At 37.3% G+C, this 16,438-nt stretch overlaps 1 protein-coding gene across 1 annotated transcript in view; it reads right to left on the bottom strand.

Moving 5' to 3' along the window:
* Window positions 1-16,438, bottom strand: part of LOC106880425 (phospholipase A-2-activating protein) — a 42,291-nt gene that overhangs the window by 4,009 nt on the left and 21,844 nt on the right. Inside the window, exons 8-11 of the mRNA XM_014930340.2 lie at window positions 15,080-15,302; window positions 13,107-13,154; window positions 6,850-6,927; window positions 3,987-4,130 (exon numbers count right to left, since the gene is read on the bottom strand). Of these exons, the coding sequence (XP_014785826.1) occupies window positions 3,987-4,130; window positions 6,850-6,927; window positions 13,107-13,154; window positions 15,080-15,302 (493 nt within the window). The remainder of the gene's footprint in view (window positions 1-3,986; window positions 4,131-6,849; window positions 6,928-13,106; window positions 13,155-15,079; window positions 15,303-16,438) is intronic.

The following is a 16,438-nucleotide window of genomic DNA, read 5'->3' as shown; positions in this document are numbered from 1 at the left end:
TGATGTGGATTATTTCCAATGTTTTCATCAAAGTCTTCACAATGATAGGAGGCATCTTTTCATGAAAGAAAAAAAATGCTCTCAGTCCTCAAAATTACCATCTCGCTCTCCCTCAGACACCATGTCTCACTCCCATACAGCATCGCAGCTCTAACACAACTCTTACAGACCCTTCCATTCATCTTTAATGAGAACCTTTTCCCATATAACAATGCTCCACATTCCCTGAACTTCACCCAGCCAAGTCTCTCTCTTGCTGTCAGCTGCTTCACACCCACCTTATCTCCCAAATAACAAAACCCTTCCACCGTTTCCACCTTGTCACATACATAGCATTTCCACTGGTTCCGTCAGCCCCTCCAGCTCCTTTTTCACATCTTCCACAAACAAACTCTCTCGCCAGTCTTAGGGTCACCTTCTTCATTTTCGTACATCTACCATGAATCTATTTCTCACATCTCGTACACAACACCGCATTTGCCATTACTCTCCTCCCACATACACCACATGGATCCACCTTACTCACTAACATTTCTCCTTCCACCCTGCTCACCATCACCTTTGTCTTCCTGAGGTTTACCTTCAAACACCTTTCATTTCCAAAACTTCTCCCTCAATCCCTCCATCGTCTCAACTCATCAGAACAAGGTCATCTGCATACAGTATCTCCATTATCAATCCCTCTCTTGCACTTTGTTACCACATCAACCACAATTGCAAACAACAACGGTGACAACACAGATCCCTGATGCACACCAACTTTCACTGCAAACTCCTCTGACAGCTCTGATCCAATTCTAACTCGTCTTTACCTCCTCATACAAACTCATCACTGCCCTCACTATTACCTCTAGTACACCTCTCTTCCTCAATGCCTACTCAATCACCTTCCTTGGAACCCTATCAAATGCTTTCTTCTAGCTTGCTCCCTTTCTTCCTGTAACATCTCCCACCGCCACCAGATCAACCAAACAGCTTGTGTGTGTAGCTGTTTGCCACAAGGTTTTCTCCTTAGGCAACAGCCCAAAATAAAAATAGAGTCACAACTTTAGTAATAAGCAGTAGTAACTCCTACACTGTCCTTTGATATATTTAAGCCTCTCATCTTTTACAACTTAACTACTGTTAAAGTCTGCTGTGTTCCTTCTCTGGGTGGTGTCTCATGGACACCATCCTTTCCTCTCTTTCGTTCTCTCCATTTTTTTACTTATTTTTTGCTAACTACAGAAATAAAAGTGCCAGGTGTTGGGCTGTCGGTGACTAAACTGGCAACCCTTCAGAGCTCGCTTTGTGAGGAGGGTGCTTTTCTTGCTATTTGACTGCCATGCAGGATTAAATACAAGACCTGTCAAAGGGTGGATGAACTCTGAAGAGTCAACGGTCATCCAAATAAGCAACTCTCATTATTAGCTGTGCTGCCTATTAAGCCCTTACCTGCTTAAGACAGCAGCAATAACAACTCCACTGCCTTGTGACAATACCCACTTAAGGGAAAGGCTTCAGAGTAAGCCCCAAGGATAAATCCAGAGCTGGAGTCCCTAAGACAGTTTGATGCTGTAAACAACCTTGTTCTAGCAAACCCTGCAGCCCCACTGGTGTCAAGTTGTATTGACCGTTGCCCTTCCCTTGGATAACACTGGTGGCAGTGGAGAAGGGAGACATGCTGGAGGGAGAGGCCATTGGACAGCTACCACCCACCTCAAGCTGGGCAGCCCCCAGCCAGTAGTCCTGTCACAGTCCACCTGCTCCACTGAGTGTGTGGGGCTTAGGGAAACTAATATCCTGAATCGTGGGCTGTAAACATTGCACCAAGAAAAACGAACAAACAAGCAAGCAAGCGATGCAAAAAACCAGCATTCAGACTTGGATGTTGGAACATAAGGACCATGACAACTGGTTTGTCAGTGGACCTTCAACAAAATCAATGACACATGTAAGACAGCAGTGATCAACAATGAACTGCCACAACTCCGAGTGGATATTGCAGCACTCCAGGAAATGAGGCTCCCAGATTCAGGGACCTTTTGTGAAAGAGAGTATACCTTTTCTGGCAAGGGAAAGGCATAGATGAAACTTTGAGCATGGTATCGGCTTTGCCATGAGGAACTAACTGTTGAAGTTGGTAGAACTCTGCAGCAATGGTTTGGAGTGGATACTCTCACTTCGACAGTGTGCAAATGACTACTGGTTACAACTATGTGTAAATATCCAACTGCTGTTTGACATGGACAACACTTGCAGAATGTATGAGGATATCAAGAAAGCCATCAGCCCAACCCAGAGCAAGATAGCCCCACTCAAATCCAGAACAGGGGAAATCATCAAAGGCAAAAGAGAGCAGCTGGAGAGATGAGTGGAACATTATTCTGAATTCTATGCCAAGGTAAACACCTTGGACAGTATGCGAGACACTGTAGAACACCTACCCAGCATGGAGGAACTGGATACACTACCAACTGCTGAAGAACTGAGCAGAGCTATTGATGGCTTGCTCACTGGAAAAGCACCGGGTTTGGACAGCATCCCACCAGAGATCATCAGATGTGCAAGGAGAGTTCTACTCAGTCACTTGCTGAAGCTACTGTGTCAGTGATGGAGGAGGGAGCAAGACATGAGAAACTGCAACATTGTCACCCTATATAAGAACAAAGGGGACAAAAGTGACTGCAATAATTACCGAGGTATCTTGCTGTTAAGCATTATCGGGAAGGTCTTTGCCCACATGGTCCTAAGCAGACTACAGAAAATCACTGAGAGAGTATACTCCAAATCTCAGTGCAGTTTCAGATCAGAAAACTCCACCATCAACATGATCTCTCTTTGACAGTAATAGGAAAAGTGCTGAGAGCAAAGGCAACCACTCTTTATCACCTTCAGTGACCTCACTAAGGCTTTTGATCAAGTGAGTAGAGACAGCCTGTTCAAAATCCTTGCCAAGATTGGCTGTCCTCCAAGAATCCTCGGGATAGTCCAATCATTTCACAAAGATATGAAAGGCGTCATTCAATTTAAGGGCTCTTCTTTAGAGGCATTCAACATATGTAGTGGAATGAAGCAGGGCTGTGTGCTTGCTCCCCACCTTGTTCAGCATCTTCTTGTAAAGTGTTACATATCTACCAATGAGTCAAAATTACTTCATAAAGTTTTCAAAAGTAGGAAGGGATCATCCATGGATGCATGTTTAGGTGTTAAAAATCTATCCTTTATTTTATTGTTACACCCTGAGATCAAAGATAAATTTCAGCTCTGTGGGATCTGAATTCAGAATGTGGTTTTAGAGAATTTGGATGTGAAATGATTTTGAAATTTTAAACTTAGGTGAAAATTTTCAAATTTAGTATATCAATGTACTTGTTGAATCCAATTTTGTGATTCATTTATTCTAGAAAAATTTTACAGAGGTTTAAAGTTCATAATTTTTACCTAATCAGAAAACAGGGTTTGGAAGCTAGCCTTTTGTGCAAAATAGCTGTGTATCATAAAATGAAAGTAATTGCATCTCATATGAAGGAAGAGAGAGAGAGAGGGAGCAGCATGTGTGAGAGATAATACATATAGAAAGGAAAGTGTAAAGGAGAGAGCCTAATGGTGACAAATAGAGAATAGGGGATTTGTCGATCAAAAAGTTGAGTTATTTCTTGTAGCAAATTATATTTTTTTAACATTATTTACAGACAACCTTCTCTTTGGGATGCAGATTTCAAAAATCAAATTTTAATTTTCTCAAGGACACACTGTTTCGGAGCCTTTTGGGGTTAAACACACATACACTCTGATTTATATAGTATGTTTATACACATACACAGCAGGTTTCTTTTAGTTTGTTTACCAAATCCTCTTCTACTATAGCCCTAGGCTTTGCTCAACCTAGGACTATAGAAGATATTGTGGGACTGAATCTGAAATCATGTGATTGGAAAACAAACTTCTTAACCACATTACCATGCCTATACTTATTGAATATTAAAAAAAAAAAGTTAATGTACCTTTAGGCCATTTCAAGAGTGAATTTAAAGTTGTCAATAGTTCTGGTGTTGAAGATGTTCCTAAGATCAGAGGTGAAAGTTCATTGATAGAAGATTCTGGAATTTGAAGATGCCCAGTTTTCTTGTTGAACTCATGCAGCTTATCTAAAAAGGTAAAAAGTAAATTACAATAAAATGAGAATTTTTTAAATACAGAGATAGATATAAGTTTCTATGGAAGCTATTATAGCTGCTATTTCAAGTAGATGCATCATTTTCAGTTGTCAAATCAGAGGCCAATGTTGTGGTTTCAATCTAACCTTTTAACCCCTGAGCATGAAACAGAATTTAGCTCCTATAATATCTATCTAATTTCTACACTCCTTGGAGTAAGAATTAGTCTGCTACTTCTTCATCCCCTTGAGTGGAGCATAAGGCAGCTACTATGGTATCTGCCTATCTTCTAAAAGTGGTGCATAATACAGCTGCTATATGTCTACCTAATCTCTTTATCTCTTTGAGTGAGGTTTTATGCAGTTACTACTAAAAAACTTTCAAATGCAGCAATGTACCTGGCAAAATTTAGAAAAATTCGAGCTGAAAAGACATTCGAGCGAGTTCGTTGCTAGTACCGCCGGACTGGCTCCTGTGCAGGTGGCACATAAAATACACCATTTCGAGCATGGCTGTTGCCAGTATCTCCTGACTGGCCTTCGAGCCGGTGGCACGTAAAAGCACCCACTACACTCTCTGAGTGGTTGGCGTTAGGAAGGGCATCCAGCTGTAGAAATTCTGCCAAATCAGATTGGAGCCTGGTGTAGCCATCTGGTTCACCAGTCCTCAGTCAAATCGTCCAACCCATGCTAGCATGGAAAGCGGACGTTAAACGATGATGATGACTTAATGACAAATCAGTCATCTTGAAAAATAAAAGTGTTCTTAATTTTAAAAGGCTATTGAAAACTCACAGTGAACAGAGTACAGCATTTTTTAAAGTAAAATCAGCATCAGTAAAAAGCTAATTTGCTTGCAGAAATGATTTCACAGAAAAGGCAAAATCTCACACTTGGTGAAATACCAGCATGTAAAAATTTTAGCAGGTGAGATGCTGGGACAAGATCATTATAAGAAATTGAAAATGTTCCACTTGAAGCAAAACAATAAGTTAATGTATTGATGACATCTCATATGATGCCGAAAATATTTTGTGTGATAAATTGAAAAACAGAAGTTTTTCCTATCCAGGTTGATGAGTTGACAGATCTTATCAATAAATGCCACCAAAGCTTTTATAAAACTTGTTAATGAGCACCAAGTTCTGAAAGACTTTTCCTGTTGCAATGGATTTCTTTAGACAAACAAAGAAATAGATATAAGGTTTAATATTTATCCTTCAGTGTAAAAACAAGAGGTTTCTCTTGGAAGAATTGTACTGTACTGATATCCATACTGATGGTGCCCTTCAATGATTTAGCTCTCTAAGAGGTTTTGTTTCTCTTGTAAAACAAGAAAATGCAAGCATTGTCACAACACATTGATTTCTTCACAGAGAGGTGCTAATTTCAGAATCTCTGAGAAATGTTTTTGATGCTGCTACAAAAATGGTTGACTTTATTAAACTAAGATTAGTTCACTCCAAAATGTTTTAAAATGTGTAAAAACCTGGAAAAAGAGCACATAAATTTCTTCTTAAATACAGAAATCTGGTGGCTGAGTTGAGAAAGAATTCTAAGTAGAGTGTTTGAGCTCAAGATAAATTACAGGAATACTTTGAAGAAAACAATGAGACAGAATTTGCCAAGTAGAGTGAAGATAAAAAAAAGGCAGGAGTTAGTCTATTTAGCAAACAGTTTCCATTGCATAAAGTGGACAAGTCATTGTAAGACTTCAAAGAAAATGTATTAGTCTCAAATAACAAGATTCTTGAATTTAAAAAAGACTAAATCTTCAGAAAAATATTTCAACTTCGGTTGGAATTTAAGAACAAAGATGGATATCAGAAATTTTCAAGTCTTCTTGAAAACTTGAACTGTTGAAGCAAACTAAACCATATTTTGTTTCCCTAACAACAGAAGTGTATGATGAGATGAAGGATCTATATGTTGGATTTTCTGCTCACTCTAACCTCTTGATTTTAAGAAAAGAGGAAGAACTTTGTGAACTGCAATCTGATTGTACATTGCAAATGAGATTTACTGGCCTAAATTAAAGATGAAATCTATGCGTGTTTTAAGTTTGACTCAGAGTGAAATATTTGTGAAGCAAAAAACAATAACAGGTTTCTCATTAAAGAAGCAAATTTCATTTAATTAAATTGGCTTCAAAAATATAGCACTGCTTTCATCTATATGACATTGCTTTCATTTATCTGATATCTTGCCAATAAAAGATTAAGTTATTGAAGCAGTTATTAACTGTTTACGTGTTGAATAGAATGTTGGTTATTTATGTTTATTTCTTGTGAACAGATACATTTTCTTTTCTTATTTAGCTTTATAAAATGGCAAAGATCTTGGAAGAGCCTTCTAAAACAAAACAAAAGTTTTGCAAAAATGCTTCAGCAGTGTACTACTACAACAGCACCAGCTTTCAAGTGGGTACTTGTCTGTCTGTCTGTTTGTGTGTGTGTGTGAGAGAGAGAGAGAGAGAGAGAGAGGGGATTTAGCCATTTGAAAGCTAATGCATTTCTACTCAAGAGTGATAGGATACAAAATTCCATCCTTCTCTCCTTAGCTTGTAGTCTGACACCTTGTTTACCCATTCAGCAGTGGCTCATCCTGTTGTCATAATAATATAGCAAACTGAATTGGGAAACCAATAAAATTATTGGATGGACAAACATTTGGAAAGAAAAATAGCTAAAGAGACTAAGAAATAAACTTACCAAGTATTTGTTTCTCATTGGCTGCATCAACTGTAAGGAAAGCATACCTGGGAAAAAAGGAGTTGGCTGGAGTGTATTCTGTTAAATAGAAGTGGAATAGGGATAATGAGATCTTTGATAATGAACAGAGTCTTTAAGAAATTTGAGAAAATCATAATAAATAGATACAAAATTAAATAAAATGTATTTAGGAAACATTAAACGTTTCTACATTGAAGAAAAGAATTAAAACCAATACATGAAATATTTTACTGATCTCCCACAAGTATAATGTATTAAGTCAATACCATCACCTTTAAGTATCTATTAAATGGGTGGCTGGTAAATTCTGATTTTAAAAGAAAGATAGCTGTGACAATTATGCCATTCCAAAGAGCATCAGGGATGTAAGTAAAGTGAAACTGCAATGAAGTTGAAGACTTGGTTCACTAAGAAGATCTATTCAATGCCTTTATAATTTATTGCAATAGCCATGATAGTTGCAGATAACTTGTTTCTGTTGCATAACTGTTGACTACTAGAAATTTCTGAAGAATATAGCAAGAAACAATATTCTTGTACTCTTACTTGTTTCCGTCATTTGACTGTAGCCATGCTGGAGCACCACCTTGAAGGTTTTTTTTAGTCAAACAAACTGACACTAGGACATCTTTTTTTAAAGCCTAGTACTTATTCTATCAGTCTCTTTACTGAATTGCTAAGTTATGGGGATGTAAACACACTAACATTGGTTGTCAAGCAGTGATGGAGGGACAAACACAAACACAAAGATACACACACATGATGGGTTTCTTTCAGTTTCTGTCTACCAATCACAAGGCTTTGGTTGGCCCCAGTTTATTACGGTTTTGACTTGGAAGAGATAAAAAATATAATTATTTTTTGAGTAGAAATCTATGGTGATAAATCCATCACTTATAACTTAATTATAAGTATTTATCACCATACATAAATCTTAACACAGGCTGCGTAAACGCTGTGGTGAATTATACATACCACAAAACGCTGAACGTGCATATACATTGAAGATAATAAAGCTCACTCTTTTTCACTGCTATAATAACAGTTTCATAGTTACAGAAACAAATTTTATCAACAGAATGGAGAAAATTAAGAAAAAGAAAATATTTACTAAATTAGTTTATTTACATACATTTAATATTTACAGTACATTTTTATAAGTCAAAAGAAGACTGTTGTAGAGAGTTATGACAAAATTTATATTAACTAATTCTTCCATAACTAAGCTACAAGAGTTTTAAACAACAATAAAAGACATGGCATAGCAATAGCCAATATTTTAAGAGAGTGAGTGTCGTGGAAACGAGTGACAACCAACAATGACTGATTAATTTCCCAAAAATCAAGGTTTTTATAACTGCTCACACCTGAATTCTAAGAACTGTATTTTGTGAAAGATTTCTCTTTGATGAAAGTTAGAATTCAAATCTGGGCAGTAATTTTAACCAATGGGAAACTAACAATTATACCTATTTGTCCAACATGACCATTACGTCATATTACCACTGATAAATGTTTATTATAACTTGCTACAGACATTATAGGTAAGAATCTTTGGATGTAAGCTCCCAGACAGATGAGTTCACAATATGGTTTGAGCCCTGGCTTATAGCAATTGCATTTCTTTTACACAAAAAAACATGAAACATGAGGTTAGTGTTTGATGGAAACTTTTAGTTGTATCACAATAATTCAGCTCAGAAAATTGAAGGCATCAAATATGCTATATACTGTGTCTTTTTAATGTCCATTTCATAATACTAACATTGATTTAAACAGAGATTTATTTGAGGTAGGATTATATGGCTGGATGCTCTTCCTCTTACCAACTCTTACCTGTTTCTCAAGTGAGAAGAATCTCAATCGCAAAGGACTTTGGAAGTGCAGGAGTGGCCAGTTATAACGGCAACAAGGAATGTCAATATCAGCATTATTTGCTGAAGGGGGTTATGAATGGACGAGTGTGGAATATATAAACATTGACACATATACACACACTCAATAGGCTCCCTGAAATTTCTATTTACCAAATTTCCTGGTTGGTTTGGGCTATTGTGACAAATACTTATCCAAAGTGTTATATAGTGCAACCAAACTCCTGGCCACATGAATGTGAAGTGAACTTGTTAAGTACATATCAATGCCTGCACCTTTTTTACTTAATAAATGTTAATAGTTGAGAGAACAGTTGATTGCAATGACTAATATTTTACTGGTATTTAGTTTATCAATCAAGGAAAGAATGAACAGTATTATCTGGTTTAGCAAGACTTGAGCTGAGAAGATTTTAATTACTTAATACAAGCCTCCACTGATCTACCAAATAACAAAGAAATTAATCAAATAATCACTTTTCAACACCTATATCACTCCAGGTCTAAAAAGAAGTTATGATGTTTTTGTCTTCCTCAAGTGAATCTGTGTAGCCTATGTGAAGTGCAGGATAGGAAATCAGTTTGTTAAGAATTAACTATTACATCTTGGTACCCATTTCTGACCAATCAATGATTTAATCAGACACAAGACATTTTATTTCTAAGAGAACACCAGCACCTGAAGGGACAAGCCTGTATGTATGGAAGATAGTGACTTTACTTAGCTTTACAGGTCTTAACAGTAAATTGCCACATCTCCTGGTCCCTTGTCAATTTCTCAGTGAGGCCCAGCATCCGAAGATCCTTTCTCACTGCTTCCTCCCACATCTTCCTGGGTCTACCCCTTCCACAGGTACCCTTCACAATTAGAGCTTGGCACTTCTTTATGCAACTGTCTTCATCCATATGACACAAACCAGCGCAGTCTTCTCCCTTGCACCCAACAGCTGATGCTTCTTAATACCCAGTTTTCCTCTTAAATCATTTACACTCTGTCATGCATGCACAGACATTACCCAACCAGTGGAGTATGCTAGCTTCATTTATTTCAAGCCTTTGCAAGTCCTCTGTAGTCAAAGCCCATGTTTCACTGTCATGTAACATAGCTGTATGTACACAGGCATCATACAATCTGCCTTTTACTCTGAGGGAGAGGCCCTTAGTTACCAACAAAGGTAGAAACTCTTGAACTTTGCCCAGCCTGTTCTTATCCTAGCTACTACACTTTCAGAACTCCTCTACTGCTTACTTGGTCTTGTAGGTAACAGAAGCTATCTACTATTTCTAAATATCTACCCAAGCCTATTGTCTGTGTAATTTTAGTGCTTATTGCCACACACAAAGACTATATTCATTAGCCTTCCTTTGATACTATTGCACCTCTTATGTGTCCAAAGCTTGCACTAGGTACAAAGTATGGAGTTTCTACCAACAACTTTCTTACATATTGAGAAGGGCCATCTCTCAGATGGGACTTGTGATTTGTCTGTTTTCCTACTTACTAGGATTTTGGTTTTTGCTAATATAACTCTAAGGCTCTTAGATTCCAGACCTTGTTTTTACACCTGAAATTTCTTCTCTAGGTAAGGTAGTGATTCAGCTATAAGAACAAGGTCGTCAGTGTTGAGCTCCTAGGGACAGCCGGTCCTGCATTCCTCTGTAAGGCCTGGAGGATTAAGATAAACAGGAGGGGGCTGAGAACTGAACCTTGGTGGACTCCTACTTGTATACTGAATTCCTTGCTATACTCACTGCCAACCTTCACTTTACTGGCAGCATCCATGAACATAGCTTGTACCGCTCTTACTGACCACTCCTCTATCCCTAGCTTCCACATTGACCACTAGATAAGGGAGTGGGGGACACTGTCAAAAGCTTTCTCCATGTTGACAAAAGCCAAGTACAGAGATTTATTTTTGGCTAAATATTTCTCCTGTAGTTGCCTCACCAGGAATATAGCATCATTTGGCACAAATTCGAACTGCATATCATCTACACTAATTCTCTTCCTAATTAATTGAACTATGACCCTTTCTGTGACTTCCATCACCTGGTCTAACAATTTGATGCCTCTATAATTATTTCTGCATTTGTAGCAGTTGACTATAATGTTGCTGACCAATTGTTGGGTATGACTCCCTCATAGACAACCTGACCAACTAAAATAATACCAATATTTAATAACAAGGATATTCCAACCCATGCCAGAATGGAAAACTGACATTAAATGATGAAGATGATGACTTAATGGTAAATATTTTATGGATTTCAGAAAGGCAAGTTGATCAACAGTAGATCTTGCCTCAAATAATACTAGCTACATATATATATCATATTCAACAACTTCATGTCAGATGATTTAAGTTTTCTTATATTCATATAAAGAAAGAGAGGCAGCACCCAAACTATTGAATTTAATGTATGTGTGTGTGTGTGAGAGAGAGAGAGATCCAGTAACATTGTGAATAAAGGAAGAGACTACAATGGAATAAAAGAGTTGCGACAACAATTAACAAAAAGAATGTCTTACTATCTTTTGACTGACATATGTTAAATCCCAGAACCTAATGGAGTATTTCCATTAAGAGAGTTACTTGGCAGGGTCTTTAGGGTGTTTGAGAGAATGTCTTGTATAGTATTTATTCTGACTAAGGTGGCGAGCTGGCAGAAATGTTAGCACGCTGGGCGAAATGCTTAGCGGTATTTCGTTTGTCTTTACGTTGTGAGTTCAAATTTTGCCAAGATCAACTTTGCCTTTCATCCTTTTGGGGACAATAAATTAAATACCAGTTGCAAACTGGGGTTGATCTAATCGACTGGCCCCCTCCCCAACAAAATTTCAGCCCTTGTGCCTAGAGTAGAAAAGAATATTAAAGTGGCGAGCTGGCAGAAACGTTAGCACAATGGGCGAAATGCTTAGCGGTATTTTGTCCGTTGCTACATTCTGAGTTCAAATTCTGCCAAGGTCGACTTTGCCTTTCATCCTTTCGGGGTCGATAAATGAAGTATCAGTTGTGTACTGGGGTCAATCTAATCGACTGGTCTCCTTACCAAAATATTTTGGGCCTTGTGTCTAGAGTAAAAAAGTATTTATTCTGACTCTCTTTACACTGAGTTCAAAATCATAATGAGATCCACTTAGCTTTTCATTCTATTGAGGTTGATAAAAAAAATACCAATCCAGGTTGGTGGATTGGTGGGACTGTTTTAGAGGGTCAAGTGAGATGACTTGTGGGATCAGTTGCAGCTCTTTGCATTCGAACAGTAACACCTGCAATTAAACTTGTGCCAAACTGTATTGGTCCACGTTGGCTGTCTTTACCTTGAATAAGTTTCATTGTTATGTAGAGGAGAGACTTGTATGCATGGGTAGTTGCAAGTCTTTCTCACAATAATCTTACCCTGACCTGCACATGTATATAATGACACATAGTCAACATTGAGCAACAGATGTAGCACCAATACTGTGTTGATCTCCAACAGATCTTCAGTGTTGACTAAATAGAAGCTCAGTTTGATAGCTGATGGCATCATATTTTTGAGCATACACCATTTCACATTATATAATCTTGTAACCTCTTTTCTTTATTCAATTGAATAATGCCTAATGTAATCCTAAATACATCATACCTGAAAAATGACTGCATGGTCACTGAAATGGCTTTTATCATAGATCTGCCTGGGATTAAGTAATAACCTCTAGTTTTATTCCTTTGCTTCCTCAACAGACAAAGGAATAAAAAAGCTGCATCCAAAGTAAATGGTACTCAAGTGGAGTGTAAGGTTATGGCAATTTCTTTACATCTCCCAAAACCATATATCATTATCATTGTTTAATGTCCATTGTTGGCATGGGTTGGATGGTTTGAGAAGAACTGACAAGTCAGAGGACTATGTCAAGTGTCAATGCCTGATCTGGAATGGTTTCTATGGCTGGATGCTTTCCTAATATCAACCACTTTATTGTGTGTACTGGGTGCTCTTTTCATGGCATTGCCACTAGTGAGGTCACCAAATGACTTGCCAAACAAACCCCCTCAACTGAGTGGCAGAATGGTATTGAGGAAGGTAAAAGTATGATAGAGGAAGATACAGAGGTTTCTTGCTGAAGTGGAGATATGTGGCTCTCCCCCACCTGGAAAGAGAGAGATAGTGAGGGTGCATCCACAGAGTACAAGATGAATATAAGGGAAAGACTAGAGATAGAGACTCTCACTTGTAGTGTCAACATTGATGGGTGTTTTTCAGGTTGTCTGTTAATAGAGGATGTGATTGCTTAGAGATGTTGAAGTTTTCTGTGGTTGAAATCTAACACACAAACTGCAAATAGCATTATGAAAAATTCAGTAAAAAATTACTTACGAGTTTCATTTCCAGTAATTAAATCTGGTGGTATATAACGAGAACTTCCTGTTAAAAAAATACAAAGCAAAGAAAGAAATGAGAGGAATATTTTAGACAATATTGGAAGATATAGCAAAAAAGAATTATAAAAAATTATCTTAATCTAGAAGAGCAGTTGGAGTAATTTAGCTTGTTTATTGTAAAATTAAACAGACTGAGATAAAACAAATACAGAGACATTTGGAAATGTCAGCAACAATTTTATTTTAATTAAGTACAGCTGCATGTCAAAGATGTTTGCTTAACTACATAGCTTCAGGTTCAGTCCACTTACAGGCATTTTAGGCAAGTGTTTTCTACTATAGCCCTGGATCAACCAAAGCCTTGTGAGTGTATTTGGTAAATGGAAACTGAAAGAAGTCCATGAACATGTATATAAATGTATATAAATGTATATATACTACACTCTCGGAGTGGTTGGCGTTAGGAAGGGCATCCAGCTGTAGAAACTCTGCCAAATCAGATTGGAGCCTGGTGTAGCCACCTGGTTCACCAGTCCTCAGTCAAATCGTCCAACCCATGCTAGCATGGAAAGCGGACGCTAAACGACGACGATATGTGTACGTCTCCTTGCCTTGGCATCATGATATAGTTGTAAAAGAGCATCATCATCATACAAGCAGTGGTGTTATTTGTTTCCAATCTTCTAAGGAAACATGTTCAGCCATAGGAAAATATTAGCTTACTTGGAAACAGGAATGGCATCCAGCTGTAGAGAATCTGCCAATGATGATGAAAGCAGAGCTGATATTTTATAAAAGCATCATCACTCAATGACAGCCAGGATTCAACAATAGAGGTTATTCTTATATCTTTACCTCAAACTCAGTGTTTACTACTGTTAATTTATTTAACACAACAACAAAGGTGATGTAAATTGTAAAAACAGCATGAATTGATAACATATTTGATCCAAAGACAAATGTTAGTTTTATAGTTTTAACCTAAAGTTACTGGTTGCTTATTGAAAGACAAATAGGCTTTGGTTAATTATTTAAAACAAAGTTCTAAGCTAACAATATAGACATATGTAACCCCCACCCCACCAAATCATAACAGAAAACAATATAGTTTTAATTGTTTTAAGCTCTTTAGTTACTACCATAAACTCCAATATACCCCCTCCCCAATATTATTTTCCTTTCAAGAGAATCTTTATAAGCAATGGACAGTGTTTGTTTGCATGTGTGTATGTGTATGCAGATATACAAGCCCAAAATGCTATGTAGTGAGCCTGAACTAGAAACTGCTGGGATGAGAGGCAAATTTCTTAATCATACAGCCATGCCTGCACCCATATCTGTGTGTGTGTGAGTGTGTACGCACATATTTATACATCATTATTTTATATGAAATTTTTTATGCATTCATGAAGGTATTGCTGTTGGAACAATTCTTTTTTTCCACAGCTAGTCATCAGTACATATGAAACCTGTTTTTTGTCAGTTAGATGAACTGGAACAAACAGAATGGTGTACTTTGATCTGGAACTCAATATGGCTTCAGGAAAATGTGGGCTTGTGACCATCTACTCTGTAGTGAAGTTTCTAAACTTTAGCCTTTTTGTAATTTCATTATGGGATACCATTTTGCACTGCCACTGAACATGTCAGACAAGAAAGACAGTAATGTCAATATTTATATTTGTTTATTGGTTTCAGTCTCTGAACAGGAGCTATACTGGGTGTACAAGCTTCTAGGGGTATAGTTGATTATATTAACTATGGATTACATTTTACTGACCTGGAAAGATAATAGCCAAAGTAGACTAGATAGCATTTGAACCCAGAACATAACCATATATAAGGTATTTTGTCTGATGCTCACCGATTCTGTGATTCCCACATTGTGTCTTTTTTTTTGCTTTAAATCAAGATTGCATTCGTGTGTTTGTATGTATGTCAATGAAACTAGATTAAAATTATATTCACCAGTCAAAGGATCACTGTAAGGTTGTGTTGAAACAACATGTGGCTGGGCTGCTTTAGAGTTATCGATAATAAACTTAGCTACTTGGTCTAAGAACATTGGACTCAAGTCATTGGCCTGTAAGAAGTCATTTGCCACTGACCATGGATTCTCATCTAGGTTGTATGGTAATTTCAAAGCTGGGATATTTGGGTCTATGTCCACACTAAAAACATAATCATATTCCTGAAAATAGAAAAAGAAAAAAATTTGTATACATACATATATATATATATGATATACATACACACACACACAAATGTATATATGTGTGTACATGTGTGTATGTGCATATCAATACACATAGTATAAGGATGTTGCAAGAGCACAAAACAAAATATACATGCATGCACGCACACAATTTGTTTGCATATTTGTACAAAGCCTAAGATAAAGATGAACGTTTCAGTTAGCAGGAAAAAAGACCAGACTTGATTGTAATCTAGGATGTGGCCATGCCTGACAGGCAGAAAAAGAGTATGTAGGAATTCCACATGATATACTCAATATAAAGCATGAGTGCATGAGAGGTGCAGTAGGACCACAGATAGGCTAACAAAGAATTTAGTTGAAGCACAATAGTAGCCAACAGCAAGAGTACCAATGAAATTCATTCCTTCAAGTAGCCAGAGGGCTCCCTGACTGCTACAGCAACTCAGGTATTCTTATCCACAGTAATGGTGGGTATTCTGAAAGAATAGTATTTAGTGTAAGAATAGGGTGGAAAAAAAGCTTAGAGAACTATTATCTCCACTTGTAATAAACAGAGTCTTTCTTTGAGTGAAGGACAAATTCTATGATGGTTGAGTATGAAGAGCACTATTGCATGGTAGTGAGACATGGATGTTAAATGTAGAGAATATGTGATGGCTGGGAAGAAATATTACCTGCTTACTCTGATGATATTTAAAGTTGATGTGAATGAATAATGGGGCACAAATAAACTTAGAGAAAAATTGGGTGTAAGAGGAATTAGCTATAATGTAAAAGAGAGGAGATGGTATTGGTATGAGCATATGAGACATGAAAAGTAAATCAATACAGTGAAGTAGATTCATTAAGATTTATTCAAGCCAAATCTAAGTGAGTTGCTACTCAAGTTTTGTGTTTCCATTTCATGAAGTAATTGGTGATGCCTTTTTGATGCAGAGAATTATCACTTGACAGGCTGTGCAACTCACACTTATCCCTCCCCCACCTGTTCAATTTCTGTCAACCCATGGTAAGTACAAGACAACCTAAAGGTGACAACCAATGTTACTAAGGTGATCCAACATGTGCATCTATCTATCTATCTATCTATCTATCTACCTACCTACCTA

The sequence above is a fragment of the Octopus bimaculoides genome, chromosome 9 (genome assembly GCF_001194135.2).
Source record: "Octopus bimaculoides isolate UCB-OBI-ISO-001 chromosome 9, ASM119413v2, whole genome shotgun sequence".
Taxonomy (NCBI): domain Eukaryota; kingdom Metazoa; phylum Mollusca; class Cephalopoda; order Octopoda; family Octopodidae; genus Octopus; species Octopus bimaculoides.
This window is presented reverse-complemented; position numbering and strand designations above follow the sequence as displayed.